Raw genomic sequence first — 26,268 nt, forward strand, 5'->3', positions numbered from 1 at the left:
TCACAAAAAACAAGCACCTGTGGCTTGCCCTGTTATGAGTATCTGCTCTCCATCGGAGTTAAGCTGTGACTGTTGATGTTGGTGGGGTAACAGAGTTGCCAGATCGCAACAGCCACATTACCAATCTCCTCAACTTTCATTGTCAAATATAACTTTTCATTACCAAATTCGTAAAGCTAGCATATATTCTTCACTAATTATATATACAAGTGGAAATACATGTAATCACTCTCCTTATAACTAACACCATGTTGATTATTTTCACACTATGTAGGGTAGCAGATTAATCAGAGAGAGCAAACAATCCATCATCTCCATCCTGTGTATCCTCATACATGTGAAAAATCCATTTGGTAATGCATTATTCTAATGCATTACCAAACGAATTTTTCATTACCAAATTGGCCCACACTTGGTAATGAAAAATACCAAATGGCAACCTGACAGGGGAGGGGGGAGGGGGAGGAAGGAAGGGGTGAAGGGACCATGGTGTAACAGCTGTTTGGTGTCAGGCGGGAATTTCAAATTATGGGAGGGAAAAAAGTCAGATTTTTTTCGAATTTTTTGCAGTTTTTGGCCCATTTTGGGAATATTGGATCCCAGGAGGATTATGTCCGGTTAGTGGGGATGTTCGGATATTGGGCGTTCGGATATTAGAGGGATTACTGTATTTAAGAGGAGCCTGTGGAGTCACGTGGAGAGACAGGCTGACGAATGAGGATATAAAGGAGCGTTGTGGTGTTTCGTTTTCGTTTTCGTTTTTAAAGGCTCCAACATGCTTGCATGTGTCGGCCTTGGTCACCTAATGGCGGCTCTCCATGCTGCACGATCCATTGCAGCCTCCCTGTTCAGTCCCTTAACCCTAAGGTCACACTTAATGACCTCGTCCCATGTCTTTCTCGGTCTACCCCTCATAACCCCACCCCCAATATTAACACTTCTCACCTTCCTCACCCAACTATCATCACCCATCCTCTCCACATGTCCAAACCACCTCAATCTACCTCTCCTCATCACAACACCAATACACTCCAGTCCCATCCTACCTCTCAACTCTTCCATTGTAAACCCAGCCCCTCCAGGCCTTGGACGCAGGGACGCACTGCACATCCACCTAATCATTGTCATTTCTGTACGTCTGAGCCGGCGAATGTCTTCCTCCTTCACTGCCCAGGTCTCACTGCCATACAGCATTACACTCCTAACACACGCTGCATACAAAGACCCCTTAGCACGTAGGGAGAGCCCCCTCAATGTCAGGAGAGGCAAGAGCTCCCTGAACTTCTTCCAACCACTTCTCACCCTAGCCACAGAGCTAGCTCCAGCCCCACCTCCAGCACACAACATGTCTCCTAAATAACAAAACTCTTCCACACACTCAAGAGATTCACCAGCAAGTTCAATTCTTTCACGTCTGACGATCTCCACCTGCTCACCCCGGCACGCCGTACACATAAAATCAGCATTATCTCGCAGTCTACCTCTGATACCACTACATCTCTTATGCACCCATTTATCACACACACCGCACAAGATGGAATTACTTCCCACGCCCTTGTGGCAAACTGCATATGGCCACTTTCCCTCGTCTTTGACAGTACCGCCACCAACCCTAGATATCATCACTTTTGTTTTATCTGCATTTACCCTTAAACCCTTTTGCCCCATACCATCTCTCCACTTCCTAAACCTTTCCTCCGCCTCCCTTTCATTCTCTGCAATCAACACCAAATCATCAGCATACAATTCCCACGGGAGTCCGTTTCTAAAGTCACGTGAAAGGGCTTCAAGTACCATGATAAACAACATGGGACTCAAGACTGACCCCTGATGCACACCAACATTCACGGAAAACTCATCACTCAAATCTCCATTCACTCTCACCTGGGTGTGAGCACCCACATACATGGCCATAACCACCCTAACCAGCCACTCCTCCAAGCCAAGCTTTCTCATTGCCCACTTCACCACCTCTCTAGGGACTCTGTCAAAGGCCTTTTCCAAATCAACAAAAACAAAATAAAGATCCCTTCTCCTACCAATATATTTTTCCTGAAGCTGTCGAACAATGAATATGGCATCAGTGGTCCCCCTACCTGGCATAAACCCAAACTGCATCTCATCAATATTCACTCTTTCTCTAATCATACCTTCTAAAACTCTCTCCATTACCTTCATTATCTGATCTAAAAGCTTTATACCTCTATATGGATGTGGATGTAATAGGAAGCGTTATGAGGAACACACTGAGGTGGTTTGGCCATGTGGAGAGGATGGAGGTTGAAAGACTGATGAAGAGAGTGTATGTGAGTGAGGTGGAGGGGGGAAGAGGGAGAGGGAGGCTGAGGATGAGATGGAGGGATGGGGTGGAGAGGTATATGAGAGAGGGAGGTGTGAGTTGGGAGCAGGGCAGTGAAATGGCGGGGGACAGGGCGACTTGGAGGCGATTTGTTTGTGGCCACCCCAAACGGGATTGAGGCATCTGGCAATAGATAGATAGATAGATATTACGTATTTTTATAAGAAGCACAACCAGTGACAGATTCAGTCTTACACACATAGGTATATACTCAATCAATCATTTCCTGTGGCACCCTCGGGGATGCATAGGGCCTCGATGAACTCACACCACCACATCCTATCTTGTGCTAACTCCTCAAGATCTCCCCAACACTCATCTCCAGCTTCCCGTCTCATTGTCCTCACCCACGTCTCTTTTGGCCTTCCTCTACCTCTCCTACCAAGTGCCACCCACCCTGGTGTACCTCGTACTATTCCCTGTCTCCTATACACATGTCCTAGCCACTTCCATCGTGAGAACCTAACATATTCATCGACTGGCTGCACTCCCGTTATTTCTCTAATTCTACTATTTGGTATCCTTTCCCACCACTTAACTCCTAATATTCTTCTAAGTGCTTTGTTTTCAAACACCAAGAATTTATTTTCCATAGTCACTGTGCCGTACCAAGACTGGTGTCCATAAGTTAAGATACTCCTAACCATTACCTTATAAAGTTTGATTTTTGTATGCACAGAAAAATTGTTATTATTCCAAATATTTTTAAGCATTCCCATTGCCTGATTACCCTTCTTTAACCTTTCCTCGAATTCAAAGTTCAAAGAACCATCCTTGGCTAAATAAGTACCTAAATATTTAAACCTATCAACTTGCTTTACAACCATACCTCCAATTACACATTCCTGCGCATTTTCCATATTCATATTGATTATTTCAGTTTTTCCACAATTAATAACCAAACCCACCTTGCGACCTTCACTCACCAAACAGTCCAACACTCTCTGCATCTCTTCTGGCCCATCACAAATCAAAACTATATCATCTGCATAATCTAAATCCAAAAGTTTCCTGTTCTCTCCCCAAAGTATACCTGCACCGGTTTCTGTTCCAACGTGTTTCATAATGTAATCAATGACCAATATAAATAGTAAAGGCGATAGAACACCACCTTGAATTACTCCGGACTTGTCTTCAAACGAATCACTCAGACAACCATCAACCATCACTTTACAAAATGTGTCCTCATGCATGTTCATAATGACCCTCACAAACTCCTCTGGTATTCCATAATGTCTCATGATCTTCCCCATAGTCCCTCTCGAAACACTGTCAAAAGCCTTTTCAAAATCAACAAAACAAAGACTTAACGGTACTCTCATTTCATTAACTTGCTGCATCAGATGCCTAACTATAAAGATCTGATCATTGCAACCATGTCCCTTTCTAAAACCAGCCTGTTCATCCCTCAGAATACCCTCAACCACCGGCTCCAACCTATTTAACAACACTCTACTGAAAACTTTCAAAGCTATCGGTGACAAAGAGATTCCCCTCCAATTACCACATTCACTCAGGTCTCCCTTCTTCGGAACTTTAACAATTACACCATTCTTCCAAACTGATGGTAGTAACCCCGTCACCCATATCTTATTGAATAGGTTGGTCAAGATCATTATTAATCTATCCCCCTCCACTTTAAACATTTCCGGAAATAAACCATCCTCTCCTGGTGCCTTATTATTCTTTAACTGTTTTACTGCTTTCTCCACTTCTGCAAGCCTCAACTCTCCTGTTTCTATATTTAAATCTTCCTGAGCAGACGGTATATCCTCTTCTGGTGGTATTGGTCTATTAAGAATAGACTCACATACACACATACTCACATACACACATATACACAAACATACAAAACACCATAGCTATTTTTGCAAGATAGTAGCTTTTCCCTGGAAAAGTAGTGTGAGGAACGAAGGAGGGTGGGAAGCCTCGTACACAGTATTACGCAAGATTTGTCACTCTGGCGGCGAAGGGGTTAATTCACCATAGTTGTGGATTTAGGGTGGTCAGAAATTTTCGATTTGGTGGGAAACTAGCAGCCGCTGTATATGAGTGGGACTCACTCCTGTCAAAGCTTCAGTGAGTTGTCTGGTAGTCCAATAAGCCATAACTTGAATGTGATATACTGCTTTCTTCCCTTAGCCACTGTTGGCCTTGCATTCAGTGTTACCATCAAACTCTCCCCCTTCCCTTTTTTTTTTTTTTTTGACAGGTTTGACCTTTCCTCAGGTGTGAGCACCGTGGGAAATGGATCAGAAAGTGAATGAATTTCATTCATAGTAGCTACTGTTACTTTTTACTTTTGTGGGACTAAACTTGTGGGGTGTGGGTGAGAAATGATAGAAAGCTTAAAGTAAACTCTGAATTATCTGTCATCACAATATTTAGCCCAATGCATTATCCAGCACTGCAGGCTCATGTCCATTAAAGCAATATTCAGTGAAATTATGCAATTTCCAGCGCCAAAATGGGATGTGCTGGCAGTTCAATGCAATATCTGGCGTTGAGGTGTATCAACTGGCTCGTAATTGGTAGACAGCCGGCACTGTATTATTGTGCTGTATCATTATTTTATTTTATTTTATGCTTAGTTTTTATCTTTTACTCATGGAAATGGTTTTAGGATAGAGAGTCGAGACGAATAGTAACACAATATCCAGCCCAACGCTGAATGTTCAGCCGATGGGGGGATACTATGCAATATTTAGCGTTTCACTTTATTTGGCATAGGGCATGGTTAAATTACCAAGAATAATTGAGAGTTTACTGCATTCCATAAAAATTTCACAATGCTGCTTGTACAGGAAACATCATGGTGCATTGTTAAAACTCATATGAGGTAGGTAACATGTCCCCTGACTTGACTCAAATAGGATAAGTCACATGTCATGGGTTAAATACAGTAAATCCTCAGTTTGCATGGACTTGATTCGCACAAAACACGTTTTGCTGGAAGATTACCCCAGACACCCCTCAGTAAATGTAGAAAAAAAAAAATTGCAATGGAAAATCTCAGAATTCAGCCCTTGTTTTTGGCACCCCACACCAATGCTCCATTGTTAGATCAAGTTGATGCAACTTATATAATAAGCAAAACATTGTGTTCATGTACGATTTTGCTAAAACAGATCATCATGAGTTAACTCGGCTACAATTATGGGACGTGAAATGGTCGGTTTGCACTTGATCAACTGGCTCTCTCTCTCTCTCTCTCTCTCTCTCTCTCTCTCTCTCTCTCACACACACACACACACACACACACACACACACACACACACACACACACACACACACTGTAGTTCCTGTAGTGGGGTTTAGGACTTGCATCCTAGGTCACGCTGGTGTGCCACCCTCGATGAGCAGGTAGGAGTCGGTGTAGAAGGCTGTTCCCTATGGTCGTCTGTTGGTAAAGTGGTAGTGACAGTTTATATTCGATGGTTTTCAAAAACATGTCTAGTCACTGTTTGAACGCATTCAGGGTCAATTTCCCATTACGTATGTTTTGTGGCAGACAGTTGTATAGTCTGGGACCGTGCACAGCAATAGCACCTTCTTTGATGGTTTGTATTCTTTTCCAAGTTTTCGAGATCGGTGGGATGACACATATTGTGCTTCTTCTGCAACTGTCGGTTGTTCTGATTGCGAATTCTAGCTTGAAGTAAGGCACAAGACCGTTGATTATTTTCCAGATATACACTATGATATAGCATTCTCTTCTCTGTTCCAGTGAATACAGCTACAGATACGCGAGCCTCTGCCAGTAGTTCAAATTGTCCATGTTGTTTATTCTGGCCCGTGAATGTTCGTTGAACTGTTCCAATTTTCTGATTTTTCTGACAGTTGTAAGAGTCCAGAGCTGACAACAATATTTGAGTATTGGTATTACAGTTCACCCTTAACATCCATGGGAGTTAGGTAACAGAGACACCCGCGTATGTTAAAAATTCATGGATAGCTGCTGCCCCCTTTAAAAACACCCCTGGACCCTCCTTAACCCTTTGGCTGCAGCGGCTGTGATGCCAGCATATTGACTGTGCTCATTGCTGAGAAATAGGAAAAAAAAATTGTGTGTTTTCAACTTGTGTTTCAACCCACATACCATTAATCATGAGAGGTAAATTTTTGTTAGACAAATGTCAGTCTTTCTGCTTTGTTTGCAACAAACTGCATGTCCTTAGGCATTCCAAGCATGCAGAATGATTTGAGAGAATACAAGATGTGTTTTGACTGATGCAGGAAATAGCCCAGGAAGGTGGAACTTCCACCAAACCATAAGATTTTTTCCATACAAAATAGGGTTACAGCCATGTTACCTCATCACAGTAATTACAACAATAATAAAAGTAAAACACTTCTAGCCAGTCGCTTATGATTTTGTTACAATATTCCAGTGTTTATGTTAGGCTTTAGCGAAACAGTAACAGTGTGAGAAAATGATTACAAACTTTATCAAACTTCATGAATTACTATTACCACATACTTTTATAAAACTTATTGATATAATATCATGAGTCATTTCATAGCATTGCTGCACAGTTTGCAACTGCAAAAATGTTTGCTAGCTAATGCGCATCATGACTTTTGTGATTATCGCAAAAATATCACTAAATCACATGTATTTTATCACAGTTATTCACAATATAATATAAAGTAACACTTTCAGCCACTCTCATATGATTTCAATGCGATTTGGTTGTGTATTGCTTCATATTATTTATGAGAGGGGGTGAAGGGCAGCAAACTGGTTTACACCAGGCGACCATCATCCACTCACTTTATGTAGTGTTGCCTACTTTTTCCATAGCCTTTATCATTCTTTTTCTGTGCCTGCCCTCCTCTCTTCCTGTTTCTCCCATCTTTCCTGTCACTACTTATTGGTTTTCTTTCCGTTACAGGTGGCTTTACATTGAGTGACAAGCCAAATGGTTTCCTGTAAGCCAGGAAACCATTTACAGCACTGGGTGGTGACCATATAACCAACCCATACGTGCTCCCTACGTGTCAAGTGGGTTGGTGGAGGGTTAGTGCCCCTCCCTGTAAAACAAATAACTCAGAGTCAAATGGCCACCCCGTACGGGATTATGGCGTCTGGCAATAGATAGATAGATAGATAGATCGAGGAGGTACGAGAGAGAGAGAGAGAAGAGAGGGAGAGGGCAGCAAACCAGTTTAGACCAGCTCATGAAGGGTACATGGGAGAAAAGAAATACTGTACTCCCACCCCGTCCTAACTTTTCCCCTGATGAATTTGTGGCATTAATAAATGAAGCGGCTAGAAGGAAGAGTGTTATATTAGATTCAGTGGATAATGCCATCACTAAAATAGCCATGAACTGTGCAAATGTTACATTTGCAGTGAACAGTGTCATCAGAGTTCAGTGAGATAAAATGCTTTAGTGAATCCGGCACCATTACTGTATCCACCTGCAGATATTTAAAACCGTTTATGTAATATCCACCCGCGGATATTTAAAACTGTGCTTGTTAAAAACGCAGATGTTGAGGGATGACTACACCACGGCCCTGAATAAGGTCATCATAATCATCGGTTCTCTTGAGTGAAAGCTTCGTAGAATCCATCCCGTGATCTGTTTGTCTTTTTTGACAACATTGTCAATTTGTTGATCAAAGTTGGCGTTTTGGTTCTTGATTATGCTGAGGTCTCGCAGGTGTCTGCATTGTTTGATGGTAGTTTCTGGTGTTACATAGCAGGGATCTGAGACAAGTAGCTTTGGGTGAGAATAGCGGATCATCTCGAACTTCGAGCTGTTGACGGTCATGTTGTTTCTCTCTGCCTACTCAAACATTGCTTGCATGTCTTCTTGTATGGATGTGCAGTCGTCCTCGGTACTCACTGCTCGCAATAGCCAGGTGTCATCCGCGAAAGATGAGGCTGTACATATCGGTGATGTTCATGAGGAATAGCATGGGACATATAACCGATCCTTGGGCGACCCGACTCAGCACGTCCAAGTTTTCGGATTCGGCACCATCAACAACAACTGACTGATCGCAATTTGTGAGGAAACATTCTGTTCAGGTCAACAAGTTGTCTTTGATACCCAAGTGCCGCAATTTTTTCAGTAGCACTGTGTGATCTGCTTTGTCAAATCATCATCATCATCATTGCCAGACGCCATGTATCCCAAATGGGGTGGCCAAGGGCTTAGAGTTAATTGTTTTACAGAGAGGGTCACTAATCCTCCACCAACCCCACTTGACACGTAGGGAGAATGTTATGCCAACAGCATCTGGTGTTCCCAGGCGGTCACCCGTCCAAGTACTAACCAGACCCAATGTTGTTTATGCTTTGGAAAAATCCAAATAAATCACATCTGCTGCAGCTTCACTTTCCAGTAGGTTGATCACGTTGAATCGGTGTTGCAGTAACTGTGATAAGCATGATCTGCCTTTTCTGAATCCATGCTGTGTTGCATTATATAACTGATTTTCCTCAATGTAGTCTTGCAATCTTTTCACTACAATGCATTTGAATATTTTGATTATGTGCAAGGTCTGTGCAACCAGTCGGTAGTTTTTTGCTTCGGTTTTGTCATCGCCATTGTATATTGGAGTGATCATTCCCCGCTTTAGTTCTTTAGGAATCGTGCCTGTGTTCAGCGACTTTCTCCACAGGTAGTATATTGGTGTACATATCGTGTGGGTGCACTTTTTGAGAACGACGGCGGGTATCTGGTCAAGTCCTGCAGCTGCATAGGTGCATATCGCTGATATGGAGTGTTTTGTGTCATCTGTGGTGAATTCTATGTCAGTCAGTTCACTGGTGGTTATTGCTGGGGTCGCTGGTTGCTGCTTATTTTCTTATGTGTATTTATCTCGGCTGAACACTGATTCGTACTGCTTGTTTAGTACTTCTGATATTTGGTGCGGATCGTGAATAAGTTCTCTTTCGTGTTTTATCAGACCAGTGGTGTTTTGTACCGTTGCTCTTTTTTTGACATGGTTATAAAAGTATTTCGTGTTTACCTCGATGGCTGCTGCTGCCTACTGCTCTGCATACAGTAGTTTGTTTTCATGGGACTGAGCCAGTTTCTCTTCTGTGTCGCTGAGTTGTTGTTTCAGTTTAGCATTATTTCCGATGGATTCTATTTGCTTGGTCAGCTTCGTTTTTTTTCTGTCATCCTATCCTTGGGAATATCTGATTTGCCTGGGTGTTGCTTACCAGGTGTATGCATTGCACAGATCTGGAGTAGTGTTTGCTGGAAAAAAGCATTAATTCCTTCAGTAGACAGTTCTTTCATGGCTTGATCCCAGTTTATGCTTGAGAGGTGATTGTTGATGCCAGTCCAGTTGGTGTTTTCATTGAAAAAATTCAATGAAGCAAATTGTCTACTCTTCTTTGCACATCCTAGTTCGCCCCGGTTGCATGTCCAGCGTTGTTTCTATCACCAGTACTGTGTGGTCAGACATGATTGTGTAATTTATCAGTATGTTACTGATTAGGTCTTCATTACTGGTCAGGAAGAAGTCTAAGATATTATCGCCTCGAGTAGCGTTTTCGACAATCTTCCTCAACAACAGTTCATCAGATATTCAAAACAAAGCATCGGCTTGCGTTCTGTCAGAGGATGTTCTGCCATATATACTGTGTCCCACTCTATGTTGGGCAGGTTGAAATCCCCAGTGACTACTATCGTTGGCTCTGGGTTGTCAATATTTTTGACAATAGGTCTAATGGTTTCTGTCGCTTTAATGAATTTTTCTGTCATGCATCCTGGTGGTCTGTACAGAGATGCAACAACTAGCTTCAATTTAGCCATATGTAGTACAGCATATTCAGCTTCCACATTAGAACCAGAAGACATGAGTGTAGTGTGAAGTGATATATTGGTTCTAAGATACATAGCTACTCCTCCTTTTTTCTTCTCTTTCTATCTGTCAGGCATGGAATATTTCATACATAACTGTGGTAACTTCTGCATCTTTGATATCGCTATGTAGATGTGATTCTGTTAAGCACATCAGTATGGCATTTAGTATTTTGGACATCTCACCTAACATTTTCACCTTATATCTCTTCTTCCGAGTCAGTAGACCTTCAATATTGCAGCAAATTATCACCAGAGATAAATTATCTCTGGAGCTCCTGCTTGTGTTCTCACCTTCTGTTTTGCTTCTGGACTTGCCAGGTGGTTCAATATTCGGGCAGTTTGCGTATCTCAGGAGAGTTTTTTCGGGATAGTCTCTTCATCATTGCAGCGCATAGTTTGCCGAGCAACATAATTCCTTGCAGTGATCAAGGATGGACAGTTTTTACTGAAGGCAGTGTGTTTGTTGTCCTTTCTGGAGTTTGTGACCCAGTGAATACATCTTGGGTTTGCTCTGTTGATACAATCTTTTGACCAGTGGTCCTGTCGACAATACAATCTTTTGACCAGTGGTCCTGACAGTGTACAGTTTTGTGGCCATATCATATGCATTTTCCATGCCCAGAAGTGGTCATATACTCTTCAACTGGAAAATTGCAGGTACACATAGTCTTTATTGAATCTGATTGCTCCGTGCACTCTTGGTGATGTAGCTAATACCATGGTCTTATGTTCAGACGGTGTTTTCTTGGAAAAAAGGACCTTCATCGTCTCTCCTTCCCCAGTGAGGTCGACGATGTGCCAGTCTTTGTCTTTGATAAAATCGATTAAGTCGGAGTCATCTATGGATAACTTCGGTTTGATTTTGGTGACTGGTGCTATTCTGTGGGTCTCGGCTAGCCTGGTTGCCACAAACACGCACGCATGCATGCACACACACACACACACACACACACACACACACACACACACACACACACACACACACACACACACACACACACACACACACACATTGAAATCAAAGGAATGAATCAGTGAGCTGAAAGTGAGAGGAAATGTCTATAAAGATGCAGTTAAGCAAGCAGAAATAATGAGCAAATGCTTCCAATCAGTCCTCGCAGAGAAAGTGATTTTGTGGAGGAGGAGGGAGTGACTAGAAATGTAGTGTTAAAGGATGTAAAAGTTGCAGTGCAAGAAGTATACAAATTACTCGAAACTCAAGATGTGAGGGAGGCCCCAGGACCAGATGGAATCTCTAATTGGATAGTAAAGGAATGCAGAGAACAACTGGTGGATAAGATTCACAGTTTAATTGTGTGTTCTTTGGAAGAAAGGAACGTGCCTCGGGAATGGAAGAATGCCAGTGTGGTACCAGTTTATAAAGGAGGGGACAAGGAAGAACCCCTGAATTATAGACCAGTGTCCTTGACCAGCATGGTCACAAAATTGTGCAAGAGAATTTTGAAAGACAGATGGATGAAGTATCTGGTGGAGATGGACATTTGGGGCCAGTTTGGATTCAGAAGTGGAAGGCCGTGTGTCTCCAACTTGTTGAGCTTTTACTCAAGGGCAATAGACGTGCTACAGGAAGGGGATAGTTGGGTGGATTGTGTGTATTTAGATTTGGAGAAAGCCTTTAACAAGGTACCGCACAGAAAGCCTTTAACAAGGTACCGCACAAACGACTAATGTGGAAATTGGAACACACAGGAAGACTGAAGAGGAACCTGCAGGAATGGATGAGAGACTTCTTGAGACAGACAAATGAGGACAGTAGTAATGGACAGGATGTCTGGATGGAGGAAAGTAACACGTGGAGTCTCACAGGGCTCGGTGTTAATGCCTGTATTGTTCCTGATTTACCTAAGCGATGAGGTAGATGGATTGAACAGTTACGCAAATCTGTTTGCTGATGATGCAAAGATCATGAGGAGAGTAGAAGTTGAAGAAGACTGTAAAATGCTGTCGAAGGACCTGGATAGGATTCATGATTGGAGCTGGATGTGGGAAATGAAATTCAACACAGAAAGAAGTAAAATGTTGGAAATGGTATGTACCAAGAGACCCCTCACTGAGCCATTTGATGGGTAATGAACTTATCACAAAAGCAGGAGATGAGAAGGACTTGGGAGTGCTGGTCCAGGATAATTTGTCACCCGAAAGACACTTTAACAAGATAGTTAAGGAGATGTACAATCTCATGACTAACATAAGAGTAACATTTCATTACATGGATGAGGAGATGAGGAGAAAAAACTGATAGTGGCCATGATCTGCCCCAGGTTGGAATATGCAGCAGTAGTGTGGTCCCCACATAAAAAGAAAGATATAAACAAGATTGAGAGAATACAAAGAATAGCAACAAAGATGGTCCCTAGCCTGACAGATCTGTCTTACAGGGAAAGGCTAGAGAAACTAGACACTGCCTTCCTTAGGAGAAAGGAGAGAGAGGGGCGACATGATTACTGTGTTCCGGGCCAGAATGGGAGAAGAAAAAACTGACAGAGAAGATCTGTGTGTATGAGATGGGAGAGTAACAAGAGAACACGGATTGAAACTGAATGCTTGAAGGATATCAAGAAACATAGTGTTTCATATAGATGCACAGACCTGTGAAATAGCCTGGACAAAGAGATCTTCCAATCTAAAAGCTTAAACAAGTTCAGAGCAAAATCTGAGCTATTGAGAAACAGAGACGGGATCGTACGAGTGTAGCTCATTTCCTGTATATCACAACTAGGTAAAAGCATGCACACACACACACACACACACACACACACACACACACACACACACACACACACACACATGCATAAAGAGAGAGAGAGAGAGATCGTATGTAAGGTATTAGAGAAGCTGATCTTAAAAATATGGGTAAATCATCTGGAAAAATGTAATATGATAACAGAAAGACAATTTGGTTTTAGAAAGGAAAAATCATGTGTCTCTAATCTATTAAGCTACTATGACAGAGTTGCAGGAACACTGCAACAAAAAGATGGCTGGGCAGACAGCATCTATTGGATTTCAAGAAGGGATTTGACAGAGTACCACACCAAAGACTTATATGGAAACTGTACCATCCAGGAGGAATCCAAGTTCATCTGTACTGTTGGATGAAAGATTTTCTCAGAAAAAGGGAAATGAGAACAGTACTAAAGGGAAATTACTCATCATGGAGAGAAGTGACGAGTGGAAATCTACAGGGCTCAGTGCTGGCACCAATTATGTTTTTAGTATATATAAATGACACAGACAGCAACATTGGAAATGGAAGCTGTCTAAATATGTTTGCTGATGGTGCAAAAATACAGAGGAAAATTGCAAAAACACAGGCTCTTGCATAGATCTACAAGATAAGCTACATGAATAGAGCAGTAGATGGCAAGTGGAGTTCAGTGTGGACAAATGTCATGTAAAAAAGCTTGGTAAAAGTGAAAAAAGGGCCAGAGTGGGATTATAATTTAGGAAGTTCAACCCTACACACATCTGAAAAGGAGAAAGATTTAGGAGTGATTATCAGTAGCAGACTATCACCAGGTGACCACATAAATGAGGAAGTAAGGAACATGTACACACTGCTTGCCAATATGAGAGTAACATTCCCATATATAAATGAAGACATACTGAGAAAAATAATCACTTCATTCATTAGACCATCTCTGGAGTATGCATCTGTAGTCTGGAATCCACGTCCCAAAAAACACATAGATAGGATTGAAAAGGTACAAGGGGGCGCCCACCATCTAGTCACTCGATGTAGTGCTGCTCTTGGGTGGCTGCCCATTCTTCTCTTTTTCCTTCATTCCTTTCTTCCTCTTAAGTCCTTCTTTCCTTCTTTCTCTTCCTCTTCCTTCTGTCAGTGGGTGGCTCTACATTGTGTGACAAGCTGAATGGTTTCCTGTACATCAGAAAACCATTTACTACTCTGGGTGGTAACCACATAACCAAACTATGGTGCCTGGTGGTATAGTGGGTAATTAAGGCACTCCAGCTGGATTGAACCTGTGTCAGTTTATATCCAAGGGGTTGTTGGGGTTTATTGCTCACATAATGTCACTCAGGGCTGACTGAGGCTGGTCACTTTCGTCTAAAATGTCAGGACCAACTTGCCTAGCCCCGGGCTCCTGTGCTTATCTTGGGGCAACACAGGATTAGATGATGATGATGTTGATGATATGATGATGATGATGATGATGATGATGACAAAGCTCTGCTACAAGATGGGCTCCAGGCTTAAGTGATCTAAGCTGTGAAGAAAGACTAGAAAAATTAAGCCTGCCAACATTACAAGGGAGAAGGAAAAGAGGTGACATGGCTGTGTTATATACGTGCATCACAGGAAAAGAGAAAATAAGTCATAAATGAGTATATAACCTATGGGGAAGTAACATCAAGAGGACACTGCAAAAACCTGTACAAAAAGAGAGATGACAAAGACATAAGGAAATTCAATTTCCCTAATAGAGCAGTTGATCATTGGAATCACTACCAAAAGAAATAGTGTGTACCGAAACTTTTTGTAAATTTAAATATGTGTATGGTAAAAAAGGTTCAAAACACGGGACAATACTAGCTTGACTCATTCCTGTAAAGATACAATTAGGTAAGAACACCGCCTGGCTCTCATCTCTGTCACCTCATTGCGACCACTCCCTATGTACATTTTCTTCTTTCAGCTAAGATTTTCATTACTTCATGCTATTGAAATCGTGTATCAGCCACCTCTAGGTAGATAAGTTATCATCTGAAGATGCCCCTTCCCCGACACACAAACATTGCTCTCTTGCCTGTCATGGTAAACAATCACCACTTATTTACCACATTTTATGCTCTAATTATTATTATTATAATTATTATTATTATTATTTTTTTTTTTTTTTTTTTTTGTCCAGTGATATTCCTAGAAGTTGTACTTGCATGTGCACTGCAGTGAATGTCAGGTATGATCTGGAGGGGTAACAGTTTTTCAAGAGTGCCAAAGGAGGATTTTGGGATATCACCATACCAATTAGTCATAAAACATGGGTTTAATTGGCATGATTTGCAAGTTTCAGTGTGCACTATAAAATTTCTGGGTGCTGGATACATTAGATGTTTAAATTGAGAGTCTGGTGTATATTTTGTACTTGCTTGGGGTTGCCCATTTGATTGGGGGTAGTGGTTGAAAACAGAACAAAACATCATTCACTTATATTCAGTCTCTCAGGTGTTGGATGCAGTGGTCAGCACAAAGCAGTTTTAACCATTCATGAGCAAGCCATACTGATTTATGGTATACCCAATTTGCTTCACATCTTGTAGATTGAATATCATTGACAGTGAGCCAGTCCTCCTGTAAACCATTTCACTCCAATTTGCTCCATCCCATTACTCATTGTTTACTTATTATCAACATAATGTTATTGTGCAATGATAAGTAAAGTGAGCCCTCAACTGTATCTTGTTTATAATTTGTTTGGAAAACCATTATACCTTATATTGAAACTTTTGGAATGATCACAAGATTTCCCTGAGAGACGACCATGTCTGATGGGTGCAGATGTGAATTGAAGAAGTGACAGGGCTTTTTTCTTTCATGTGAAATGCTGCCAGGGGTTTAGAGTGGTTTCTTTTTTCTTGTGTTTTTTTATTATGACAGTCTAGTCTAAGGCCTCTGGCTTAGTCTCAGTCCTGGAGGAGATTATACAAGATTGGCTGTTATGTTTCCATTACAGACAGTCGCTATTAACATTAATAACTACAGGTCTCAGTTTTAATTACCCAGTGTCACACCATCATCTAGGTATAGTAGTTACATGTATGTTGTACTCATTTATACATGGTATGAGTTTAAGGGGTTTATCCAGTAATTAAGGGAAAATATAATATCAGTAACCAGTACAGTACAAAGGGTCCTTATTATAATGATACATCTTTCTTTCTGTTTAGGAAGGCTTTTGTTGCTGTGTGGTGGTCCTAAAATTTAATGGACTTCCAGTTTGCTTGATACTTTGCTGTGATGATTGAGTCTCATAATGTTAACCCTTCCATGTCTGGGGTGTTCTTTTGGCTGGATGTCCAGCACACGGGAGTGTTGAGATACATAAAGAGAATTTTTTTTATTTTTATAATATTTCACACCAAAAAATAGACCATAATTTTCTGAGTAAATGATGTTTAACATAATGTTAAAAAAAAAAATAACCTCCTGTTTTTTTACCTGTCAAAAACTGTGATGTTGGAGCTACGCCAAGTAGTAATTAGAGCGGCCGGAGGCTGCGGCGACAGTGGAAACACGTCGTACTGCACCAATAGACAATAAAATAGTGCTCCCGTGATGGCAGACACCTCTGTACTGTATTGGCCCCTCCTGATACGTGAGCCATTATTGGGCCTCCAGTACTGGCGTGCAAATATAAAAAAGTCCAAAACACGTATACAGTACATGCCACTTGATAGCTACAGACATTTTTTTTGAGGCACGTTTACGTGACACCCGATGTGAAAGGGTTAATTGTGGTAATATTCAGTCTTACTGTAGTAAGTTACTGGCTGCTCCTTATCTGAATTACCATGAACATGAGCCTGAAGTGTAGGTATGTTCAACCATTCACTAATATAAAGAGAACTCAGTTTCAGGTATGCAAATTCATATTCAGGCTGAGATTATCACTCTTTCTTACTTCATCACAAAGATTCCATTCTTTTGTCAATGGATGCAGTGGGTATCCATGGAGTTTGGAGAGAAAAAGATACTATGATACGCCATTTTTCTTTGCTTTTCGAACACAAGTAGCCAACCAAAAAGAGAGAGTGGTGTGGACAGGGATTCCCTTTACTTCGTAAACAATTACTTGTTTTCAAAATTTATCACAGAAGCTCCCATTTTGGAGATGGCACTCTATTAACTGTACTTCAGAATAGGTGGAGTTAACCCTGTAGAGGTTGCCTTCTGTATATTTGTCTAATTGGGTAGACTAAATTACCTGACACGTGTGATGCAAAATTTTCTACTTCTGTATTAATTGTATTAATTTAAATCAGAGCACCATTCATAGTACTTAGGTTTGGTTGTATGAGCTGCAAAAATTGGAAGGACTGAATTTACGTACTGCATTTACTGAATTGTGAAACCAAGTTACCAATGAATGTACAGTATGTGGCACCATATAATGCCTGCATAAATCCTAAGCACGTGGCTGATGAACTGAAAGTAAACATGTGACCACTCCTTCCCCTTACCCAGTACCCCTTCATAATTTCCCTGTTGTTTCATTTTATACCTCCACCACGAGCTCAAAGAAATTTAATTTCTGTTCATATTATGAGCAGTAGGTAACTCACCAGGTCGGGATCCAAGACTTGCAAAGAGGTGGGGGGCATGATTCCTAGCATAATTACCACAAGTTTGAATACAATAAAAGTCCTCCAATCCAACCACCGATAATTCGAAAATCCCAATATTCCGAATTGGCAAGGCGAAATTTTTCGAATTATTCTGGGCTTTTTTCAAATTTTTCTGGTCTTTATCTAAGGATTTATCTGGCTTGTACTTGCTCTTGGACTTGGATGTACCAGCCTGCAACTATTCATCTATACATCTATGCATTTCCAGTGAGTAAAACAACAACCCATATCATTTTAAATGTTGATTTAATGATCATGTGCATATTTCTAATGTTTTCAAAGGTCTCTCCCAGTACCGAAAAAACAATGGTTAGAAAAACCTTTGGTCCCCTGCGATTCAGATTACAGGACTTTTACTGTACATACAGTACTGACTCATTATCAAACTCCTCAAAATCTATTAGCACATCTGTCTTTTCTCTGAAATAATTCCACTGTAATATACATGGAAGACATGTATTGCATACTATATAATTTTGTAAATAACATTGTTTAGTTTGTATAATTAATAATTTGTCAGCAGAAAATACAGGGGGCACATGCTTCTCATGCCTCCCCCCCCCCCCCTCCCATCTGCTCACCAGTTATACTGGAGTGAAAAGCCGAAATGAAGAGTAGGGTAAGTCAAACATTTACAAAGGACTGAAGATGATATGAGGAAGTGATAACTTTATTTGGGGGTATTGTCCGTCACCAGGAAACCATTTACTGTACTATGCTGGGTGGTAACCACATAACCAGACTGTGATGCCTGGTGAGTTAGTGGGTAATTATGGCACTCCAGCTGGATTCAGCCTGTGTACTGTAGGTTTATATCCAAGGGATGGTTGGGGATTATTGCTCACATAATGCCACTCAGGGATGTGTTATGTTGGTCACTCTCAACTTAAATGTCAGGACCAATTTTCCTAGCCCCGGGCCCCAGTGCTCCTCATGGGGCAAAACAGGATTAGATGATGTATATATGTAAATATGTCATGTTTTACTGCTGATGTATGGTGTATGACTCTAGTCAGTGGTAAACAATCATTGTATCTTGTATCAGTTTCATGGTAAATTTTAGAATGTATACTAAAATATGTACAATGAAATGATATTTTGTTATTTGTAATTTGTTTACTTTTATTGATAGAAGTTATTTAGAACTTGATTAGCTATTCATTTAATCAGGAGTCAGTTTCTTCAGTCAGTTTTCAGGTTTATGCTCTGTTGTATATGGTACGGTATGCTTTTATCATTGTGTTAAGAAACATGTTTCTAAAATGTAGATGTATTCTTCAGATGTATTGATAAAGTATCAGTATATTACTGTCTTTCAGATTGTGAGCTGTGTAGTTGATCCTCTGATGAATGCCATCAGTGAGAGTGCATCAGGACTGGGAGCCATTGAATCTGCAGTGTATTTACTTAACTGTTTTCATCAACTCCATTCCACACTTTCCCTCCTTCACACTACTGGGGAGAAGCTGGAGATGATTCAGGTAATGTCTAAGGATTTATTAATGCATGCAGTATATGCAGGTGAGTTTGAAGGTAGAAGGCATAGGACCAAGAAGATGACTGAATGTGGTAAAGGAATGTTTGAGAAATATACTGGTTGTTATGGAAGTTGAGGCAAAAAACAAAAATTGTAACAGAATGGAAATGGATGGATAGTGTGTATGAGTTTGTCACGATAAGTGTGGCACGTCCTGTTAAGTAGTCAGCATATATATAGTCTCACAGGTACTTGTGATGCCCTTTTGAATGATGTAATGGAACATTTTAGTGCCAAGAGAGAATTATAACAGATGGCATCTGAGAAATATGCATCATACTTCAAGCACAAAGAACTAAATTCTGTATATGTATGTGGTACTGTGAGACTGGAAAGCATATTGAAAGAGGTTGATCAATTATGTACTTATAGAGAGCTGGATTCCTGAGAATGTTAGATGTAAGAGAGATGAGAAGGTAGCTCAGAGGTTCATCAAACAATATGATAGTGATAGGCAAGAGAATACTGAGAGGAGCTTGAAGGAGAAGGGAGGCAAGGAAATATTGAAAGGAGCGTGGAGGAAAGGGAATGAGAGCATTATTCATCGTGATTGGGCCAGTGAAATGGGTAGCTTATTTATATAGAAAATTTGTGGAGTGGATACAACAAGTGTTTGGTTAGGAATGCTAAAGTTGTGTGAGTTATTGCAAGGATATTGACTAATTAGAAAAAAATAGCTTGGTGGAATGTGGACTTTTTAGTACCATTGAAAGAAAAAACGAAGTTATCGGGGTGGATACAAGAAAGGAGTTCTGATGGGAGAAGGAGAACTATATTAAAAGTCAGAAATATAGTAAACTCTCAATTAACCATATTCACAATATCTGGCCCAACACAATATCTGGCACTGCTGACTTGGCTGTGTTAAAGCAATATGCAGCTAAATTAGGCAACATCTGGTGCTGAAACGGGGTGTAACCAGCAGTTCTATGCAATATCTGGCATTGAGGCATATCAATTAGCTTGAAAGTGGTAGCCAACTGGCGCCTGGGAAAACCCCAAAACGCACCAGTCGGTGGGAACGCCTGCTACGCGCCACCCCATCAAAATCTGTTGCAGGAGCGGCTCACCTGGTGCAGCGAGCATACCACCGCACTCTCATTCTCGCCTGTGGATCTCGTAGAGTAAAGGCATTTCTGTGCTCATCGCTTTTCTGACTATGTGGTTGCGAAACCTAATGTTGTGACTAACTCTGTGGCACCCTGTGCCCGTTGTTGTTATTGCATAGTTAGCTTATGACCTGTTAGTGCTCAGGTCCTAGTGCAATATTGTGATCCTGAAGTTGCAACTGCACATGGTGCAGTACAGTACTGCACAGTGTACAGCTCTACCCTCCATTGATGCCAACACTCGGTGAGTACATACAGTAGAGCACTGTGAACTGTATTATTGTACTGTATCATTACTGAATTTTATTTTATGCTTAGTTTTCATCTTTTACTCATGGGAAAGCTTTTTGGATAGAGGGTTGAGATGGATAATAACACAAAATGTGGCTCGATACCAAATATTGAGCGAATGGGGGTGGTACTTTGTAATGTCTTGCATTTCACTTTATTCGGCATAGGGCTTGGCTGAATTACACCGGATAGTTGAGAGTTTACTGTACGAGAAGAGGTTAATACAGAGATACGAGGAAGAGATAAATTAGGATATTGGGAAAAAAAGGGGGGAGGGGAGAAACAATTCTCAATATACGGAAGTGATCTGGAGAGAGATACTAAAATGTAGGAGCATAGAAGAAAGCCTAAAAATACTGTACAGTATATGCAATAACAGTGGGAGAGTACTACCAAATGAAAGAGAAGAAAGGTGCAAATGGAAAGGTAATTTCTGGAAAATTGTTGAAGGGGAATGACAGTAGCAACCTGGGAATGTGACAGTAGCATTGATTAACCCGAAGAATGCGCAGTTAACCTTTTTTTATCTCACCCCGTGGTGTGCAGAAAACGAAGGAAGAAAGTTTTCTTTTAGTTTTTGTTTATTATAAACTTGAAGATAGACATCCAGGACATCATCTGGTGAAAAGAAAAAATCTTTCTCTTCGTCTTTGTGTAGGGCTGTGCGTATGTTTACCTATGGGAGTAGTGACAAAATGAAAAAAAAATAATAAATTTGTTTTTGTTTATCATAAACTTGAAGATAAACATCCAGATTATCATCTGGTGAAAAGAAAAAATCTCTCTCTCTCTCCGTCTTTGTGTAGTGCCATGCGTAAATTTGCGTAGGGGTTGAGTTGTTTACGATGATGCACGGCCAGCACAGCCTGAGCTATGGCTTGCAATCCATGGGTTAAGAATGCTATGAAAAAATTTGAGAATGGGAAGCAGCAGGTGCTGGTGTTGATAAAGTATATGCAGAGATGATAAAATGTAGTGGAGAATGATAGAATAATCTTTGTGATAAATGTCATAGAGGGGCTGGATGAGTGAAGTTATACCAAAGGAGTGGAAGAAGGCTGTGAGTGTGCCTTTCAAGATAAGTACAAGAGGCAGTGTGAGTGTAAAAAATATCATCCTCATCATGATCATCTAATCTCCTGAAGTAAATCTGATTATAATGCAGTGAGAAGTACAAAAATACTGTGTGTGCAGATGGTTTTTGTCTGTTTGAGCTGAAATTTCAATGTCTTGAATGATGTGTAAATGATTGTGTGGCCAATTTTACCAGACACTGTTGATAATTTCTTTTGTTCTCTTTCCTTTTTCTATATACCGACTACTGTATTTCATTTTTTATAGTGAAGTGGGTTGTGGACTACAGTAGCTTAGCATTGGGTTCCTACATCCTAGATGGGGTCCGTATTCATGAAGTGAATGATGTTTATAGTGTGAACTGGCCTGCCATGGTTTTTTTTTTTTTTTTTTTTTTTTTTTTTTTTTTTTTTAAATAATAATAGAAGGAAATAAAATGATGTATGGTGTTCATGTTTTAAATCATTTTGTATTACAAGTAATAAATGCTAATGGTATAATTCATCAAAGAAAAATATAAATTATAATGAAGGTGATCCTTTTTCATTAATATTTTGAAGAAGTGCCTTACAGTTGTTGCATACCACAGGGTCAAATAGATGCACAGCTGGATACGTTGGCAGAGGAGCAGATCAGTGGGGTTTGTCACAGTCTGGGGGTGGCCAGCATGTACCCCGTTATCACCAACCCTCCTACACCTCTCTCACAGCATCCTGCCTGTCACCCTCTTGCAGTTCAGGCCTTCATGGTATGTCCACCTCTCATATCCTTATTTCAGTACCCTTGTTCACTTTGCTCGTATCTCTGACTGGGGTAAAAATAATATGGTTGTCTTTAATGCATCTAAGACTCAGTTCTTACACCTATCAACCCGACAAAATTTTCCACAGGTATACCCATTAATGTTTAATAATATTCAGCTTAATCCTGCATCATCCTTGAACATGCTTGGGGTTTCATTTACTCGGGACTTATCTTGGAAAGATCATATTACTGTACATCTCTTGTAAAATCTGCTTCCAAAAGATTGGGTGTGCTAAGCCGACTCCGCTCTTTCTTTACCCCTGCACAATTGTTGTCTCTATACAGGGGTTTTATCCGCCCCTGTGTGGAGTACAACTCTCATGTGTGGGGAGGCTCCCCACACACAGCTCTTCTCAATAGGGTGGAGTCAAAGGCTTTTCGTCTCATTAACTCTCCTCCTCTTACTGACTCCCTTCAACCTCTGTCTCTTCGCCGCACTGTTGCATCTTTATCTCTTTTCTATCGCTACTTTAATGGTCACTGCTCCTCTGAACTGTCTGCTTGCATTCCTCCACCTCTATGACGTGCGCGTAGCACCCGTTTGGCAGCAAACTCTCATCCCTTTTCTGTCCAACTCTCTAATGCAAGAGTTAACCGTTACTCCCAGTCTTTCATTTATGCAACAGGTCAGCTCTGGAACTGTCTCCCTCTATCTGTATTTCCTGCTGCCTATGATCTCCAGTCTTTCAAACGCAGTGTGTCCAGGCATCTCAAAATGATCGGATCTTGAATTTGGCTCTCTATTGTATTTTGTTTTTCTCTTGGAGGGAACTGTTACTGCGGGCTCATGGCCTTTGGTTCCTTCTTCCTCGCATAAAAAAAACAAAACAAAACACACACCTTCTAAGTTCTCCCTTACCATGTTAAAAGAAAACCTAATGCAGTCTCCTGGTAAGTCATGCAGGAATGAGGCTACGGCAATCAAATTAGAAGGTGGTAAAATGTTGCTAGCAGCATGGCACTTAATTAATTGATACAAATGATGCTGAGATCTGTAGAATATTGCCAAAATATTGACAAGAACAATAGTATAATTAAATTTTGGTGTGAGATATTATACGTACCTCTAGATCCTGTACCAGAAGTTGAATTGACATCCTTGAATGAGGCTTAGTATCTTATCCCAAAATGTTTTCCATGCTGTATTTATAATGTATGGCATTTATGGATCTGGATTGAACATGTTTACTTTTATATCCAGGGGGTGGTTGCGGTTTATTGCTCACGTAATGCCACTTGGAGATACTCTCATCTCAGATGTCAGGACCAACTTGTCTAGCTCTGGACTCCTGCATTCCTCATGGGGCAACACAGAGTTAGATAATGAATGAATGAATGAATGAAAAAATGTACGACAAGGCAAACAGAGAAGGATTGTGGAAGGTTCTGCTTATGTGTGCTGTAGATGGTAAGGTGTTGAGTGCTGTAAACTTTTACTAAAGTAGTGGAACATGTGTAAGCATCGGTGGGCATCTATGTGAATGATTCAAGATCATCGTTGGCATGAGACAGAGTTTTGAGATGTCCCCATAATTGTTCACTGTATATATATTGTGTAATGTTTATGTGGAGGATGTTATGAGAGAGGTAAAAATGAGTAATAGAGAGAGGGATGGTTTTGGTAATGAATAGTAGAGGAGGGAGTATCTCAAATCTGATGTTCAATAGAGTATGGAGATGATTCAGTACTGTATACAGATAGAAGATAAGAGTCTGGTAGACTGGTGCAGAGTCTGGAGTTGTCTGTGAGGGCCATCCTTTGAAAGAATATGTAGATAAGAGTAAAGTGATTGTTATTGAGAGAGAAGGTGGTTCCCAGTACAGTATGATGTTATAGTGATTGGAGAGAGATAAAGTTGGTGAGAGTTTAAGTACCAAGGTCCCTTGATAGAAAAGAGAGGTAAATATGCAAAAGAACTGGAAAGTAGAGTGGCACAGGGAAGGAAAGTGGCTGGTGCTATGAGGGCGCTGGTAAGAAGCGGAGGTGTGAGTGTGGTAAGTGCAAGAGGCTTGCATGAAAGAGTTTTAGTGTCTACTCAGATGTACAGTTGTAAGACTGGTGTGGCATGAAAATGAAAAGGTGAGAATAAGAGCTATATGGATGGGACTATTGAATGTGTGTGGAGTATGGAGAATGGATAGACAAGAATAATGTGATTTGTGAAAGAAGCAGAGTGAGGAATCTGCTTATGCGAGTTGAAGAGAGTATGCTTCGATAGTATGGGCATGTGAAGAGAATGGGAGTGAATCAGCTGGTGAAAAGGGTATACCTTAGTGAATTTGAAAATGGAAGGAGATGTAGTAGGCCTAGAAGAAGGTGGATAGATGTGGTAAGTGAGTGTGTGAGAGAGAGAGATGTAGAAGCTAACGAGACTAAATAACTAACGAGCAGTCCAGCTGGGTGGATAAATTTTGTGTGGAGGAGTGTATGACCAGGTATTGGTGCTCCATTTTAACCTGGCACTTGTCAGATTGATTTCTTTGGGTAGGTGAATGTGAAGTTATGTGCAGAATGTTTTTTGACCAATCAGGTGGAGACAGGATTCGAGAGGCTTGAAAGGTGAGTAAATGTGAGTTGGCTCATTAAGTTAGTCAAACTTTGGCTTGTGGAGGCACAGCACCAATTCTTTGACACCTTTCGTTCCAGAGCCTTGCCGGACTAACTGAGGCCATGGATGTCGTATATAATACAGTAATTTAACAGGGCCTAGTGGAGGTCACGTATGATAATTCAGCAGTACATCTCTAACCCATTATCGTTCAGTGTAATCCCACTCATGATCTACTTTAAGTTCTTTATGGATCAACTGAGCCTTATTTATTATCAGGGAACCTGGCAAGTTCACTTCTTCACTTAGATGCCATCAAAACCATTCCATCATCACTCAGTCGTGCTCAGTGCACTTGCCATCTTTCATAGTTTTTCTGATGTTCAGTTGCTTATTTGAATCATTGCATGCATAGAATTTCAGTATTTTTCTCCCAATGCTTCTCTATACCATAAACAGTTGACGACCAGTACCATATGTGTTGCACAAGTACTGTATGGGAACACCATGGTCCAATATTCAACAGTTCTACCTTACTCTGCTGTATGGTTCTTGTTTTTAGCATAATAAAAATGTTTTACTGCATTAAATCCCCCCAGGCAAATGAAAATAAACGTGAAGATACAGGCAGTCGGTTCTGAAACGTGACTGAATGCTGTAGCTACTTGTCAGTTACAATGGTAACAGCATGCCTTGTGGCAGCTGGCTTCTAAAACATAATAAAGCTTTATGCACACCACATTCAGTTATAATGTCTTAGTTGAAACCAGTGAAAGAAATAAGCTTTTGATTTGACTTAGTATTAATTAAGAATAAACGGAAGTGATAATATAGTACAGTAATCCCTTTAAGAGCCGGACGCCCAAGTCCCGGACACCCCGAGTCCCGGACATTTTGGGCATAGGTCTTTGGGGGGGAGGGGGAGTTTTCAACCCTACTTTGAGAGTGGCGTGTGGCAATGAACAGCTGTGTTTTGCCACGTAGTTCAAGCGACGTCTGGCAGAGTGCCCCTGCCTCCTCCCCATTTCCCACCCCACCATCATGACTGCATGCTCGTCACCGCGGTCACCCACGTGCTTGCTTTTGTGGTGGTGCCCTACCTGCTGCAGCCCTGCTGTTTCTCTGCTGCCTCTTACTCGTGTGTGTGTCGATGGTCCTACCACCCAAGAAGAGGAAATGAGTGGTTCTGACTCTGGAGAAGAAGGGGAAGATATTGGAGAAGGTGGACGCAGGATGGTCGACCTCCCACATCCTCCGAGAATTCAACCTGACCTACTCTACCTTGTTCGATACCAAGAAATCCTGGAACAGACTCACCCAGTAC

General features: G+C 41.0%; 1 protein-coding gene across 1 annotated transcript in view; it reads left to right on the forward strand.

The window, feature by feature from the left end:
* Cog6 (conserved oligomeric Golgi complex subunit 6) overlaps positions 1-26,268 on the forward strand; it is a 149,211-nt gene that overhangs the window by 101,401 nt on the left and 21,542 nt on the right. The window contains exons 10-11 of the mRNA XM_080264805.1: positions 18,900-19,061; positions 22,181-22,339. Of these exons, the coding sequence (XP_080120931.1) occupies positions 18,900-19,061; positions 22,181-22,339 (321 nt within the window). The remainder of the gene's footprint in view (positions 1-18,899; positions 19,062-22,180; positions 22,340-26,268) is intronic.

This window comes from Coenobita brevimanus, chromosome 14, assembly GCF_032717465.1.
Source record: "Coenobita brevimanus isolate Jiangsu-jjx chromosome 14, ASM3271746v2, whole genome shotgun sequence".
Taxonomy (NCBI): Eukaryota; Metazoa; Arthropoda; class Malacostraca; order Decapoda; family Coenobitidae; genus Coenobita; species Coenobita brevimanus.